The 16,585-nt window shown below is 36.5% G+C and overlaps 1 protein-coding gene across 2 annotated transcripts in view; it reads right to left on the bottom strand.

The window, feature by feature from the left end:
- The window catches only part of LOC138710228 (coatomer subunit alpha-like), an 82,348-nt gene that overhangs the window by 41,945 nt on the left and 23,818 nt on the right, over window positions 1–16,585 (bottom strand). For both annotated transcript variants that reach the window (XM_069840899.1, XM_069840900.1), the window contains exons 6-8: window positions 13,031–13,176; window positions 11,091–11,292; window positions 3,099–3,238 (exon numbers count right to left, since the gene is read on the bottom strand). In XM_069840899.1, the coding sequence (XP_069697000.1) occupies window positions 3,099–3,238; window positions 11,091–11,292; window positions 13,031–13,176 (488 nt within the window). The remainder of the gene's footprint in view (window positions 1–3,098; window positions 3,239–11,090; window positions 11,293–13,030; window positions 13,177–16,585) is intronic.

Raw genomic sequence — 16,585 nt, forward strand, 5'->3', positions numbered from 1 at the left:
TGAAAATATTGGAACCGAAATACAAGTGTAAGCTAATAGAGAATTCTGGAAGGCACTGATCACATACCTGGAAATATTTTTTGTTGGGCGAGGGAAAACGTATCCAAGTATATCAAAAGAGGGTATTCCAGGTGTATGGTGTTTCAGAAAAAAGATTACGTGTCATTCAAAGTACACTTTTAAATAATCAGATATTTACAGAGAAAAGGGGCTCTCACGATAACAGCACAAATTTTCAGAAAATGTGTGGATACTAGTAGATGAACACCTGACAACAATATCACAAAACAAGAGCCATTACATTGATTCATGTAAAATATATTTTGACAATCCTGAACTAAATGTAAAAATTCTCCATTATCTTATTTGTGATTACTACAAAGAGAAAATAGGTAATGAACACAAAATGAAATATTCCGCATATTTTAGGTATTTCACAAATAAAGACCTATAGTCCACACCTGTGGAGTAATGGTCAGCGTGTCTGGCTGCGAAACCAGGTGGCCCAGGTTCGAATCCCGGTTGGGGCAAATTACCTGGTTGAGGTTTTTTCCGGGGTTTTCCCTCAACCCAATACGAGCAAATGCTGGGTAACTTTCGGTGCTGGACCCTGGACTCATTTCACCGGCATTATCACCTTCATATCATTCAGACGCTAAATAACCTAGATGTTGATACAGCGTCGTAAAATAACCCAATAAAATAAAAAAAAATAAATAAAAATAAAGACCTATATAAATTTAAAAAACCAAAAACAGATGTGTGTGACTTTTGCGCAATCTGTCAGCAAAAGTTAACAATAAATTCTGCAAAGAAGAGTATGTACAACATAAGGAGAGAGCAAAGATTTATTTGGATATGAAGAACAAGTTCATTGAACAAGCAAAGCCAGATAAAACATTTCTTGTTTTCGAGTTTGATTACTCACAGAATCTGCCTCTGCCCAAGTTAAACGTCATGCGGCACTTCTATAAGTACTTGATATGCCTCTACATGTTCAATGTCCACGTCCATAATGATGGTTCTTCCTATTTCTATAGTTTTTTTAGAAACTGATGTCAACAATAATGCAAATAGTATCGCATCGTTTCTGGCAGATTGTGGAAAAGACATTTATGAAGTTTACAGGCATTTCTCACATTGTTTTTTTCTCGGATGCCTGCAGGGGGCAAAACAAAAATATTAGTATCGTAAAATTTTGTTCATGGCTTGCAAAATGATACAATGTAAATATCACACACGTCTTTCCTGTGTGTGGACATTCTTTTGGTCAATATGACCGCAACTTTGGAGTTCTGAAGACAAAAACCAGAAAAATGGCATCACTTGCAGATCCACTCCAACACTGTTCAACCTAACTGTGGACAGTAATATAATAAAAGACTGGAATGAAGCATTGTCTCCTTTTTCCTAGTCAAGCCTACTACAAAAGGACGTGTGTTCAGCACACAGAAATATGTTGTTGGCTTAGAGTGTAAACCTGCTAACTGCCAAAAAGAAAATTTTACAAGGGAAGCAAAAAACTAAGTTTAAATTAACTCTGAAACTTTAGGACCAAATCCAAAGTACAGTTACAAATGCCACCTGTACTTTGGATTTGGTCCTAAAGTTTCAGAGTTAATTTAAACTCAGTTTTTTGTTTCCCTTGTAAAATTTTCTTTTTGGCAGTTAGCAGGTTTACACTCTAAGCCAACAATGTATTACTAAAGTACCAACGAGGTGGTACATTGTTATTTTCTGCCACCTATGAACCAGCAAACTATGTTCCATTCCTTATCTGGAAGAGCAAATATGAGAAGCATGCTGTAGAAGGCTTGAAGCCGAAGTCTGTTCAGAGTGTGCCCCTGAATCATCAAAAGGAAAGTGACGTGAGACATTTGTTCCCATTTTTGGACCAAGAAAGTCGAGAATCGTTTGAATGTCAAATTGAAGAAAGTCATTCGTAGTTCAATTTAGTCTGTCCAGTTGTGTCCTTTGACTGATTTTTATGTTCATTATTGTCCTTGCTTTAAGAATAAACAAACTTATGAAACTCAGAGATTCAGAAGGAAATATTTTATGTTTTATAAAGAGATTTGTTACAATATTCAGATTCTGAGGCTTATTGTTATCAAGATTGTACAAAGTATAAATTTTATTTATTTATATTCACGCTAAATAGAGATTTTCTTTTTCTATTATATTCAGAGATTTTGCTTTGCGGAGAAAAAATGGGAGTATAAGGGTGCAGTCCACCAGTTATTTATAGAATTCAAAAAGGCATATGACTCAGTTAAGTGAGAAGTTTTATATAATATTCTTATTGAATTTGGCATTACCAAGAAACTAGTTCGATTAATTAAAATGTGTCTTAGTGAAACTTACAGCAGAGTCCGTATAGGCCAGTTTCTATCTGATGCTTTTCCAATTCACTGCGGGCTAAAGCAGGGAGATGCACTATCATCTTTACTTTTTAACTTCGCTCTAGAATATGCCATTAGGAAGGTTCAGGATAACAGGCACATTGGGTTTGGAATTGAACGGATTACATCAGCTTCTTGTCTATACGGATGACGTGAATATGTTAGGAGAAAATCCACAAATGATTAGGGAAAACACGGAAATTTTACTTGAAGCAAGTAAAGCGAATGGTTTGGAAGTAAATCCCGAAAAGACAACGTATGTTGTTGTGTTGTTGTTTTCTAATGCCAGGCGTTTGACAATAAAGTCATTTGACCTCTTGCACTCCAATATTTTTCAAAGATATTATCATGGCCAGCCACTGAAGCACAGATTTTGAGGTGTTCCGAATACATTTCTTGGTTTGAGTTGCATAATGGGCAGTTAGGGGACTAATATATTCCAATTCTATGCAGGTGTTTGGCCAAACAATCATGGCCTGTTGCCAATCTAAATGCAGCTACAGACAATTTTCGTGGTAAATCGGGAACTAATATGATTGTACGAAATGGAAATATAAAAATTGGAGAAACAGAATATACGTGCCCTCAATGTCCTGCATAGATAAGGATGAATACATACATTTTTGTTTCAATGTTATAATGATTCTCACTATTGCTGTCACCAGGTAAGTGAGAGTGCATGGATGTCATACTTGCCTCTTTTGCTGAACATCAAACAAGGTGACACCAGCCGAGTCCCGCAGGAACAGCCTTCCAGTTCCAGCGTAGAAAATCTCATCACAGTTTGGAGTCTGTACCTTTTTCGTCACCTCATTTTTCAAGTCTTTGATCACCAACTAATGAAACCAAGTGAATATACAATAAATAATTTCATAAAATTGTTTATGCTCGACCATGCCGAAATGTAGTAATTATACACCTGGTAGCAGCCCTTTAATGGACCTCATTAAAGTACACCTATTCATTAAAGTTCAGGTGTTCCACCAATCAGAAAATACCATTGTAGCAATATGAAAGCGCCAAGTATGGATTATTCTCGGATATGCAATCGAAAGACAACTGTTTTCGCAGGAGTTCTGCGACAATTTTAGTAGACGCTGGCGGCGACATCACAACATTGAAACGTCACGGAGGCTGGAAATCCAATACTGTCGCAGAAGGTTATGTTGAAGAATCGATCCAAAATAAAATTGAAATCTCAAATACAATATTAAACTCAGTCGAAAAAAACAACACACAAATTAACATCAATTCACTGTCATCTTCCAGCCTTTCACAAAGAACATTCCCGCAAATTCATTTCACCAATTACACAATAAATCACCTATATTTGAAATAAAGTACGTTCTGTTACTATAATAATTAGCGTTAATTGTAAATAATATTCAAATAAATTCAATTTCTCATCTCGTTTTTCAATGCCTAATTCAATTTCAAGATTATATCAAGATTAATATTTATTTTACTCTCTAGATTATATCAAGGTCAATGTCGACATTTGTTTCTCAGAAAAAATCAATACTTTCGCGTCTGCACACATCTCACAATTTACGAGGTATTGCACAAGGTCAGTTCCGCTCCTCATTCAGATAAGAATAACATGAATACTTATGAATAATTTCAAGTTAGAAATATGGTCGAGCATAAAAAGTCGTATGAAACTTGACTATAATGGTAATTAAGACGCTCATATGAAAATTATGAAACTCGCTTGCGCTCGTTTCATAAACATACTCGCGTCTTAATTACTACCATTATAGGCTCGTTGCATAATATACTATTATAAACTCTTGCTTTCGAACCAACACACTGACCAAATTGCAAACACATCAAGAAAATTAAGTCATACAACACTATAGATGCCTCACAGAGTTAATAATGAAGCAAGGTAATCAGAAATACATCCCGAACACAAGAGTAATAATATTTTTCTTCTTTACATACAAGCAAAGACAAGGTAGTTTGTCCAGAAAGAATTTGAAAGAAAAGTGTCTGTAAAATGTATGCCATCTTTCATAACCTCCATTTTTAAATATTTCAATGTGAAAGACATTGAAGATTTTAATATCGTGATTTTTGCGCACGTGCGCGGGTGTGTGTGCGAGCGTGCGTGTGTATATATATATAAGACATTCCGTAAGAGAAGGGGGAACCCATATGTACCTATAGAGATAATCCATGTTCAAAGTATTTTACCTGTAAATGAGACAAGAGTGAATCCACCAAGGACACATCTTTAAACATTGATATTAACTTTGTACACTGAAAAATGAATACTTTTATTGAAAATTGCAATTAAATGTTCAATTTAATATTCTAAGTTAATAGTGATCCCAGATGACACCATGAATTCTTCAACATTATGGGAATAATTTGAAAACACTATATTAGGAAAAGCAAAGGGTGTAGAATGAACTCAACAGAGGCAGACATAATAATAATTATAATAATAATAATAATAATAATAATAATAATAATAATATAATAATAATAATAATAAATAATACTTCATCGCACTATGATATGACATTTATATAGTATCTGAAATTAATAATAAACAAAAATAAGTAGATGCCTGTCATGTTATTACCCTTGCTATCAAAAGTGGCCTCACTTGTTCTGGGAACAGAGGTGCTAATAATCGTTCACATCATCTTCATGAAGATGTTCCTCTGAGTTGGTCACTGCTAGTTGCACGTTTAGTTTGCTGAAACGTTCTGTGGTGATGTGGCACATAGATAAGAGAGCTTTCAGATGCTTTACTTTCTCAGGAGTGAGCTTTATTGGCGTGACACCAGCTGAGAGAGGTTGAAAGATGACTGATCATATAACCTGGACTTGCCTTTCTGCAGCTGCACTTAATCGGGAATGCCAGATCATCATCATCATCATCATCATCATCATCATCATAGGTGGTTTTGATGACATAGCTTTGTTTGTACCGAGTGGAGTATAATAAAACTCGGGCGTCCTGAAATTTCGACTCTTTTGGTTTCCTCTTCAAGATGGACTTCTGGAGGATACCATAGTCGAGGAACATATTGTTGTCCATTCTCACCACATTGAATGGCTTAGTGGTTCTGCTGCTTAGAATAAGTGTGACATAGTGCTCCTTGGAGTATACTTCCACATCTTTTAATTTCTTCTCGATGTGTCTGAAATCTTGGTTGCACGGTAGATATGAATGTCTTGGAACCATAAAGTAGTGTTCAATTTTATTGAATCTCCCTTCATGAATTTTACGAAGGCATCCCAGAACCATTTACATTTTTATTTCGGCCGGCACAGTTATCACTAAACATTACCAATTCTGTTACTTCACCCGGAATGTAATTGTTCATTTAGTTTTCAATGCAACTTGCAATTTCACTGGAACCACGCCTCGCCACACTCTTAATTCCACACATACATGACAGCTGTACCACGTTTTACATCACAAATGCAGAAAATGTAGGTCCAAAGTTTTCTTTTATAATATTGCACACCTGTTGTTATCTTTGGTGTCAGTAATGCTTGCTGCAAATCAAAACAAATCACGGACAATGGAGGGTTCTGATTGCCTTTGAAAGATTTTAAAATAGAATGTGTTGCTTTAGTGCGTTTCAGGTAACCTTCTCTTTCTGTTAGCAATTTTATTTTCTCATCATCAGCTGCCTCACTTAGATTCTTAATTTCATTCATCACCTGACCGCAATAAGCACATGTTTGGTTCAAAACCCAAATTGAAGTCACTGTTAAAAACATCACGATAATATCTGCAGGTCACTGCTCTAATGTCTCTGAAGTTTTCCTTCAACCAATCACAGGACAAGGAATAAAGGAATTAATGTTTAAGCCTGTAGGGAGGTGTTGTCTGTGAGGACTTTTAGCACAACTGTAACGACTGGACATTTTAGGCAAGCTATTTATGTGATCCCGAACAGACTGTTTTCTTGCAGCACTGATTGTACGTACACATTGTCCCTTCCTACGCTGGTCTGATTGGGCAGTTTTACTTGGTGACTGTTTCGCTCATGCTTTTCCGAAATACTGTGAATACTGTAAAATGCCTGGGAACACACAGTATGTAGCGTATTTTCACAAATCACAGTGCACTTGATGCGGCGTAGTGTCCTGCTCGGCCTGTTCTTAATGCGACATCTGTTCACATAAACACTGGTTACGAGCTCAGAAATATAGGCATTCTGGAGGTCATAATCACCCAACTCCCAGAAATTACGAAATACAGGTTGTATTTCCTCCATACCTAATGCGTTGAAGCACCCACAAGTACATGGCGGGCCTATACCACGAGCTTGCACATGTCGAGATGTTTTCGTACTAATGTACGATTCACCTTTATTCCTTTTAATCTTTGCTTGTACATTTTTCCATTTTTCCACATGCCTCTGACGTTTCGTACAATAACCAGATATGTCTGGTTGATTATCACAGTTACTATTAGTCATAATAAGCTATTACAATGTCCATAAATACACGTAATTCCTCACTACGGTTGTACTCATGTGTGGTTACAACAACACTGAGACAATGAATGGTGCGCGCCTCCAGGCAGAGTGGCGTATTCGCCCTTCTCGTACGGAGTAATATGAATATTATGAACCTGTCACAGGCTACGCAGTTTCTCCAACCTTACAAACAATGACAATTTCGATGTAGTAAGGATGAGCCCGCCAACGTCTGCCAGGCTTATGTTGCAGATATGTGTCTTAAATATTCGGAGGAGTAAAAAACACAAAATTCGACTCTTCGCGGGCTCACCCTTCTCTTACTGAACACCTCATATATGTGTGTGTATATATATATATGCGATCTTTATAACTGTAACTATTAAAAATTAAAAATAATAAAACGATGTCTAGTCAATCAGAAATTTTATTACTGTATATTACATATTAAATCCTATAGTCTGTCATTGAACATTGCTGTTATCAAGTATTCGGTTATTTAGCATTGATGATAGCAAGATGTTATTTTGGTGATACGAGGGCAAGGATTTCCCATACATTACCTTACATTCACCTCACACATGGGAAAAACTACGGAAATAACCCAAACCAAATAATCTGTACAGATGGGAATCGAACTCACAGCCCAGACTACATTAAGCGAGAAATCTTATGCCTATCTTACGTTTACCTTAAAATTATAAATAAAACTCTCAAAACATTCACACGTGAACCGCACAATCAATCACTTGTTACTGAAATGATTCTATTGGCTCAGCAGAAGACAGTTCATATCAAAAAGTGTGCAAATGCTACTGCGCAACCATCTTCATGCCGCCTTCCTGGGTGTGTTCCACTCTAGTGATGATTGCACTGCTGGTAATTTGACAGAACATCTGTTCAGCTGCATGAATTTATTTGTGAAAATAAGCTTGTAGTTCAGACATAAGATGGTTGTGCCATCACGACTGGACAACATAATGGTTTGCAAAAACTTGAGAGATAAATATCCTTCTGCACTCGTTGTACATTGTTACATTCACAAATTAAACCTGGTACTCAGTTTCTGGTTTTGCCTCTTCCCCCTCCCCCGAATCCTCGAAGATTTGAACAAATCGTCAAACTTAGTTTTTCTTCAGTATCCCATACCAGATGGTTGTACAACGGCAGACTAATAGAGCTTATGCCAAACTATAAGATGAAGCTTCAAAGAATATTTCAAAACCATGAAATATGTCAGTCAGTGGAATGGTGAAAGTCAAGCATATGTGAAAGAATTTTACTTACTTATGTTTTTTGAAGCATTTAAGTAAGTCCATCGACTTTTCCCACTTCCACCACTATGGAATGTATGGTTACACCATAACAGCCAAATGTATTTATAAGCTGATAGAGAAATGAAAGGAATGATACTTAGCCCTCGAAACCTAATAACATCAGGATCGAAGAAAGATTGATCAAGTTAAGACTCATTTTCAGTGTGAGTAAATACGCAGAAGTCTTTTCATGAGCATAATCTGATTAGTGCTGATGCAAAGCTTTTCCTCAACATAGGTTTACAAGTTAATTTCTGATCAAGTTAAAGTAAGTATTTTGCCTAATTTGTTTGTAGAATAAGTATATTCTTTAATGATATTTGGATCTGTGTAGTTTGTGCCTTAGGATAAATATATGGTAGCAGAATTTCACTGAAATTACAGTCAGCAAACTTTCTTCACAACTTACTTGCAAATGGCTTTTAAGGAACCCGAAGGTAATTTAGCAGTAACTCATGTCTTTTTTAATGACACTCATCCAGAATTTGATGATTTTCATCACTTATAACCTGATAGAATACGATATGTGTTAACACTGGAATGAGGAGGAATATCTAGTTCTATACTTATTTCCTTAATATGTTGTTGTTGCTTTGGCAATGAAGCCATTAGCACTCTTGCTCTCCAATATTTCTCTGTGGTGGATCCAACAGGTAGAACTTGACAGGTTTGTAGATGTTCTGCAGTCATTTCTTCCTCTTTAAGGCATAGAGGACACTTAGGACTCGTGTAAATTCCTATTTTATGCAAGTGTTTGGCCAAATAATCATGTTCCGTAAGCAGTCCGAATTTTGCTACTGCAATTTTACGTGTGATTTCTGGAATAATATCTGGTTTTTTTATTAAAATATTCCATTTTTTATCTTCGGCTTTGTTACATAGTGCTTGGTTTTGCTTGATTTTATATTTCTTTTAATTAGTCTTTTCATGGATTGAAAAGATAGGCTCTTATTTGTATTCTGAATTAAATTGGAGCCTTTTTTGGCAAGAAAATCAGCAGTTTCATTTCCAGCAATTCCACAATGTGCAGGTATCCATTGCAATTGAATTCTTTTCTGTAGTTTTTGAAGTTGTTGAATCATTTTGTGACAATTTGGATTGACATCATTTTATATGAATTTATTGGGTATAATGCTGCTTTAGAATCAGAGAATATGACAGCATTTTGAAATGTATCTATTCTGTATAGTAGGTGTTGGAGTAAGATATGAATAGCCATTATTTCCGCATCAAAATTTGTTGTATGATATCCTGCTGGTTGATAAAATGAGAATAACGCACACGTAATTCCTGAACCTGAGTTGTTATCGATAGCAGACCCATCTGTGTAGATGTGTAACCATTCTCCTGGTGGGTATCTATGGTTCACAGCTTCCAATGCTAGCGCTTTTAGTACAGGTTTGGAAGTTTCAGATTTTGTAACTGGTTCTTCTAAATCTAGCTGAAAATTAATTGGTTCGAAGGTTAGAGGGTTTTCTCTGGTTAAAATGGTTTCTTTAGATTTAGGGAGATTCAATTCTGTTTTTATTTCCGTGACTTTGGACAGGAAACTTGTTTGTGTTTTCAACTTGGTTGGTTGTAGCAGTCTTTTATCCAATTTTTTTGTTGTTAAATTGTTGTTTCTTAATATTGTTTTTATCTATTATATGACTTTCTATAGTGTTGTTGTTTTTTTTTTCTCAACCAAACAAAGTATCATGTTATTCATTTAATGTTTTTCCTCCATTGCTTCCTATCTAGTGCATATGGATCTTGTAGTCCTTATAGTTGCATATTTCTTCTTACTCCGTCCATCAAATTTTCATTAAGTCTTCCCCTCCTATTCCTTCCTTCCTTCCTTAATATTGTTTATGTATTTACGTATATTTACACGATTTCATTTCTTTTGTAATGAGGTTTGCTAATTCATGTACTGTGTTGGTATACTTCATTTGACTTTCTCTCTTTGTCCTTTGAATGTACTTTGTACTCGCATGTAACTTGAATAATGTAATATTGTTTGTATATTGCAAAATGTGAATAAAATTATTAAGCAAAGTTATAACCCAAAGCCCTATATGAGTTTTAATTTAATTTACATTAAGCTAAAAAAATGCTAAGAGAAAAATATTGAGAAAAATCTTCCAATCTAGCATAATAACAAATTGCAGTTAGAACCTGTGTCGTCATTGAAACTGATAACCCATGATTATCTTCGTTTTCATATGGGTTAGGATGTACCAACTCTACCAATCTCGCATTTTCCTAGTAAATCTGTTAAATTAAAAAAACTGACATATTTTCTAAATAAATTCAATATTGTAAAGTATACTTTCCTCCTCCATCTCATTTCACGAATTCGACTAATAAAAGTGACGTTCTAAAGTTCACAGTCAGCCATTTTGTAGAAATAGTCCACCTTTAACTTACCCTACCGAGTGAGGTTAAAATCTTTTTTTTTTTTAACTAATGGTGGGCACTTGACTTCCAAGAGTTTCCATCTAGTGGACAACACGCTGAAGTTTGTAGTTCTTTAAGCTGCCACAAAGGCATTGCCCTTGGTGCACCACAGAGGGCGAAGTAAGAACACCATATGATGATTAATGGAGCAACTTTGGAATGTCAGTAGGGGAAATGGGACTACTCCGCGGAAACCTACACTCAAACATCATATCTGTCCAATACAAATTTCAGTTGGATTCACTGGGGTTCGAACCCAGGTTAGCAGCGTGGAAAGTAGCTGTTCGGCTAACAGTGCACCTGAGACTAAAATCTAAAGCCAGATTAAAGTGTTTAGTACTAAGATATCACAAGAGCCAGTTCATGAATACTAAAAACATTAGTTCATTGTTAATCCACCAGAAGTCACTAGTGAATCCATACTAAGAATCTGTTATGAATAAGGTCTTCAGTATTCTAATATGGTAAAGAAATTTTAAACATACTGAATGAGTGTGATCCAAAACTGCAAAGCGGTTCCTAGACACCCATATGGCACTAACACCAGAAGAGTGCTTGCTATCTGCAAATTTTGGATTTTGGCTGTCTGACTCCTTTGGTATAACACACAGATCATATGAACTGTTCTCCACATTACTGGTCCTTGTACATAACAAAAATGCATTCTCTGCTGGATTGTAGGACATGCTGTAACACAAAAATATCAATATGGTGACACAAAATTATTACATAATGCGGATAAGGAAATTTGCTATGGGTAACACTACATTTATAGAAATCAATTTGAATTCAAGTCACAGATAGAAGGGATTATGAAGTTTATTTTAGATTCAAGCTGCTAAGACTATAAACGACAATAGAGAGCTTTTGATACACGAAACAGTTAATTCTACATTGACGTCATTGATCAAAGAACCAATCAGAGCCATTTGCCTCATGTTATTTCAATATCGCATGTGCTATCTCTGGTTGGATAACATGGAAGTGAATGAAATTTACCGTAGGCCTAATTCAGTGTTAAAACATGGCATTGTGTTTGAGATTTACCACTGTGGTCGATATTCATCTACTTAGAACATAAATTATTCAGGCTGAAGTACAAGAAGGTTCAGGAAAGAATTTTTCATTGAGATTCCAACAGACAAAAGATTAAGTCGTAAGTACTATGCCAAGCAAAAATGCTCCTGTGTTTAACTCGTCATAACTCGGAAACCAGTAAAGATTTTGAGTAGCAACCACTTTTAAAAGTAATTTCCATTCTTTCTGAATATTTATCTCTCTTTGACCCACCATCTAAAGTGAAAAATAAAAAAGTTTGCCGCTTACCAACTTTTGAAGGTGTAAAGGTAAGCATTCACTACATCGTATCGCACGCATCGGACGAATTGCAAGGATCGGAAAAAGACTATCTTTGCTATAATTGTTATGTAACCGCGTTCACTACATCATATCGCATGCATCGCCTCTCGGCAAATCCGTCCATGTTTCTCGGATGGGCAACTTTTCCGATGCGTGCGATCATGGCCTTCTTTAATAAATCAATTTTAATCGGTCAACTGTTACTATTATGTTGTGCCATGTACAGTGTCGCGCCAAAATGGCAGACGGAAAACTTATTTCGCGTGTAGAAAATTGCGAAGAATTATATAATTTGAGGTGTTCCCATTACAGTAATCAAGTCGTTTTTTGTAAATTTATTATGTAACCAATATTTTTTTCGTTTCTTCCTCTTCAATTAAGACGCATGAAGCAATTACAAATTCATATTCGCTAACAGACGTAATTAATAGACCTAACCTCAACTCCTCTGCTTTCAGTAATGTCAATATCATACGACGTCATGTTTTAAACAGCTGATAGGGGAATCCGATGAGACGATGAGGTGAAGCTGTTACAGTGAACGCACTGCACTTAAAATATCCGTTGCGTACGATTCATACGAGGAGTGCGATACGATGTAGTGAACACTTACCGGTACCTTAAATGTTGACTCAGAACAGATCACATCGAAGTTTGTATTTTCTTTCTCACTTCTCAAAAAAGATTTTCATTTCGATTATTTTTTTATGCTTTCCTTAGACATTGAGCTACCAATTAAAAAAATTACTGCGTGATTGATTGACTATCATAGAAGCTACCACATGATAAATGTTTAAGAGAGCGAGAAATATCGTATAATAGAGCCTTACATTAAAGAAATACGTGCACCAATCCCTTACAATTCTTTCTGAAGTTTTACGAACATGAACATACACCACTCAATATGTTACTACTGACGTCAACATAGCATTAGCCATTTAGAGAGTGCGAAAACTCTTTAATGTCATATCAAAGAAAAGTACCATAACCAAACATAAATAAATAAACACGTAAGCATTTTTCCAACAAAGACTGTATGCATCTGCAGCACTAATTAAATCAATACCTGTGCACAGGGGATCGACCACTTTCTCTAAGTCGCATCACTGCTGTGTCCTTGGAGTTGGTGAAGTCTAGTTTCCGGAGGATCCGACCTTTCACGTAATACAGTATGTTTTTATGCACAGCATAGGCTGGACGTTCCCGGTCTAACTACACAACAAAGTTAAAAATAACTGTAGGTTTTACAAGCTAGTGAGCAAGTAAATTCTTACAACATCAAACAGTTACATTTTGTGTTATGAGACTACTGAAACAACTTAATTTATCTAACAGTAGCATAATTCAATATATAATTACTACTGAGAATATTTCTCTATTTTCAAGAAACAGACAGCTCATCTCATATATCTAATCAATCATATTGCAGTACCACATGTATATTACGAGGGCTATTCATAAAGTAACTTCCGTTTATTTTTTTACAAACCTGTGAATGACATTACAGAATTGAGTTACAATATGTTTGAAAGTATACACTCTAGTTTATTTTTCCAAATAGTTTCCAGTCACATTGAGACACTTTTCGTAGCGTTTGACGAGTTTTGAAATTCCGCAATCACAGAATTCAGCCGCCTGCGACTGAAGCCAACCTACGACGCTGGTTTTCAACTCTTCGTCATCGTCAAAGCGCTTCGAGCCAAGCCACGTCTTCATGTACATGATGATATGGTAATCGCTAGGTGCCAAATCTGGGCTATAGGGAGGGTGATCCAATACTTTCCTGTTGAACTCTTACAGTTTGGTCGCAGTACGACGCGCTGTATGCGGCCAGATGTTATCATGCAGGAAAATCACCTCAGAGCTCAACATGCCCGACATTTGTTTTGAATGACCCTTTTCAAATTTGTTAGTATGTTACAGTAACACTCAGCGTTAATTGTGGCATTCCTCTCCAAGAACTCCACTAGCAAAATTTCTTTTCTGTCCCAGAAGACAGTTGCCATGAGTTTCCTTGTGGAAAGTGTTTGACAACACTTTGTGGGTTTTTTCGGGAAGTGAGTATGGCCCCACTGCATTGATTGAAGCTTTGTTTCTGCATTCACATACTGCACCCAAGTCTCATCTCCTGTCACAATCTGATCGAGAAAAGCATCACTTTTCTCTTTCGTGACGCTCAAGAAAGGACAGTGCTGCTACCATCCACTGAACCTTTTGTTCCTCAGAAAAGAGTTTAGGCACCCATCTGGCAGAAAGTTTCTGGTAGCCCAAATCTTCGGTAATCACTTTGTACAGAAGAGTACGACTAATCTGTGGAAGATCCTCATTAAGCTCCGACATGGTAAACCTGCGGTTTGCTCTACCCTTTCGTCAACCAAACAAATCAGATCTGCATTCACGATACTCAATCAACTACTTCTCTCTTCATCATGGACAATGGTTTGCCCATTTCTGAACATATGGTACCATTGTCTTACACCACCTTCACTCATTACGTCTGGCCCATAAACTTCACAAAGTTGACGATAGATTTCACTAGCTTTACTGTTTTTGGCCACAAGAAATCTTATTACAGAACGTACCTCACACCTGGTGGGACTTGTGATTGCAGCACACATTTTGACAGCATGTGCCTCAGAGAGGAACAAAGACAAGACCTTGACTCTAGCGCTGCAAGACGTGTACTGCTTCAACGTACACTCCACCGCAAGAGTGGCGCCATTGTCTCTGTTGTTACGCACGCTATATGAAAACGGAAGTTACTTTATGAATAGCCCTCGTATATGGCCATTCTGTTTTTACAAATACAGAATATAACCTCACTACAGCTTTTTCCAGGTGAAATATATGTTCCATAGTAAAAAGCTTACATATCACAACTTGAATATTACAGAAACCACTATAAAACAATACTGTACCCAAAAGAATCAGTGCAATATACAGGGTCCAGTAGAATGATGGTCTGGTTTTTAGAGAAGGCTGTGGATGAAACAAATGAGCAGAAAATGATAACCTTGAGCACACATGGTGCTTCACTCAAAGGATTTCAGTTGCCAAGGCATTCAATATTGCGCCCTTGTTGTGGAGATTATTTTTGATAGCAACTCAATGGTTATTTCACGGCATTTTTATCATCAATCAGAATGACAGTGTTCCTAGCTGCAAATCAGTGAAGCCTCAGGGAAATAGCTCTTGATTTAAACAAGATACCTGTAGGACAGGCATTCTCAACCTGGTGCTCTTTCAATGATATTTGGTGCTCTTGTCATCTGAGTAAAAAGTAGTCGCAAGCACGAACGCTCCTGGGGTACTTTTTTTAATTCAAACTTTGTTGTACGAGGCTGAATAAATAGCATTCCTGTCCATCCATTATAATATCTTAGAGAGCTAATAGGCATTCTCGTATTTCACATGGTGTAGAACCCTTTTCAATTCAATGTGGACTTAATCAGAGAAATCAAGATTATTAAAGAGAATAATTTGGTTGCTCTTGCGGAACTTCAATTGATAGATGTTCAGTCCTCCTTAGCGCTGAAATATTTATTTTAAAATGAAAAATGCATAGCCTTTGAGAACCAGAATATATAGACACGCTCCAAATACTGCAGAATGTTTCCCTCATTTGTCTGGTTATGTTCGGGACAATCTAATTATGCAAAAAAAAAAAAACTTTCTAGCTTATTAAATACCACGATCACGATTAACAAATTCACATCTGCAGGATTATTCACGTGTAGCTACAATTGCCCTCTCCTTGGACATCACTAAAATTCTGAATAAAATTCAAGTTCAAGGGTATCATTATCCTGTATGAGTGTTTTAAAATTGTATTTGTTTATTTATTTAGTTTATGTATTCATATAGGCCCAATAAGAACATATTCTATTTCCTGGTGCTTGCTCACTTAGTATTACATGTGGGTGGTGCTCTTCAAAAGATGGAGGACAACAGTGTACTGTTAGAACTGCAGAGAATATCAAATAAGTTTGGCAGAAGCCCTCAACGACCAGCAGTTAAATATGCCAGTACACTAAGATTTTCAGACCGTTCAATGCACTGTATACTGCACAATGATTTAAGTTTCCATTCGTATAAAATGGTTACAGCACAAGCATTAAGAAATCAGAAAATCATAAATCGTGATTCTGTTTGTGAGAAGCTTTCCAACATTCCAGATTACGTGGTCATTCACCATCTTCTCATGGCAGATGAGGCGGATTTTCACTTTACCAGCCATGTCAATATCCACAATTGTAGCTATTCGGCAGCTGGAAAACCTCATGAGATCCAAGTGAAAACAATGCATAGCAAAAGGTTACTGCATGGTGTAGTGTAGCATTCCATGTGTGATATTATCTGCAATTTGTAACCCACCTCTCCACAACTCTTTTGCTCTGGATGTAATAGTGAGAGCTGGCAGTAATATTTCGTGAGCAAGAACTGCTTCCTGCTGCTCCATGGAGCATTCGGTTGCCTGGCCCTGCTTTAAGGGAAAGACAGTTATACCACATCTGCAGCCAGTGAGTGAATTGTTGCTTAGCAGTAAGGTTATAAACAGGGGCTCTGTAAATAATAACTCTTTTCAGATGCATTAATTGTTCATTGTATTTAAAATCTTATG

Source organism: Periplaneta americana, chromosome 12, assembly GCF_040183065.1.
Source record: "Periplaneta americana isolate PAMFEO1 chromosome 12, P.americana_PAMFEO1_priV1, whole genome shotgun sequence".
Taxonomy (NCBI): Eukaryota; Metazoa; Arthropoda; class Insecta; order Blattodea; family Blattidae; genus Periplaneta; species Periplaneta americana.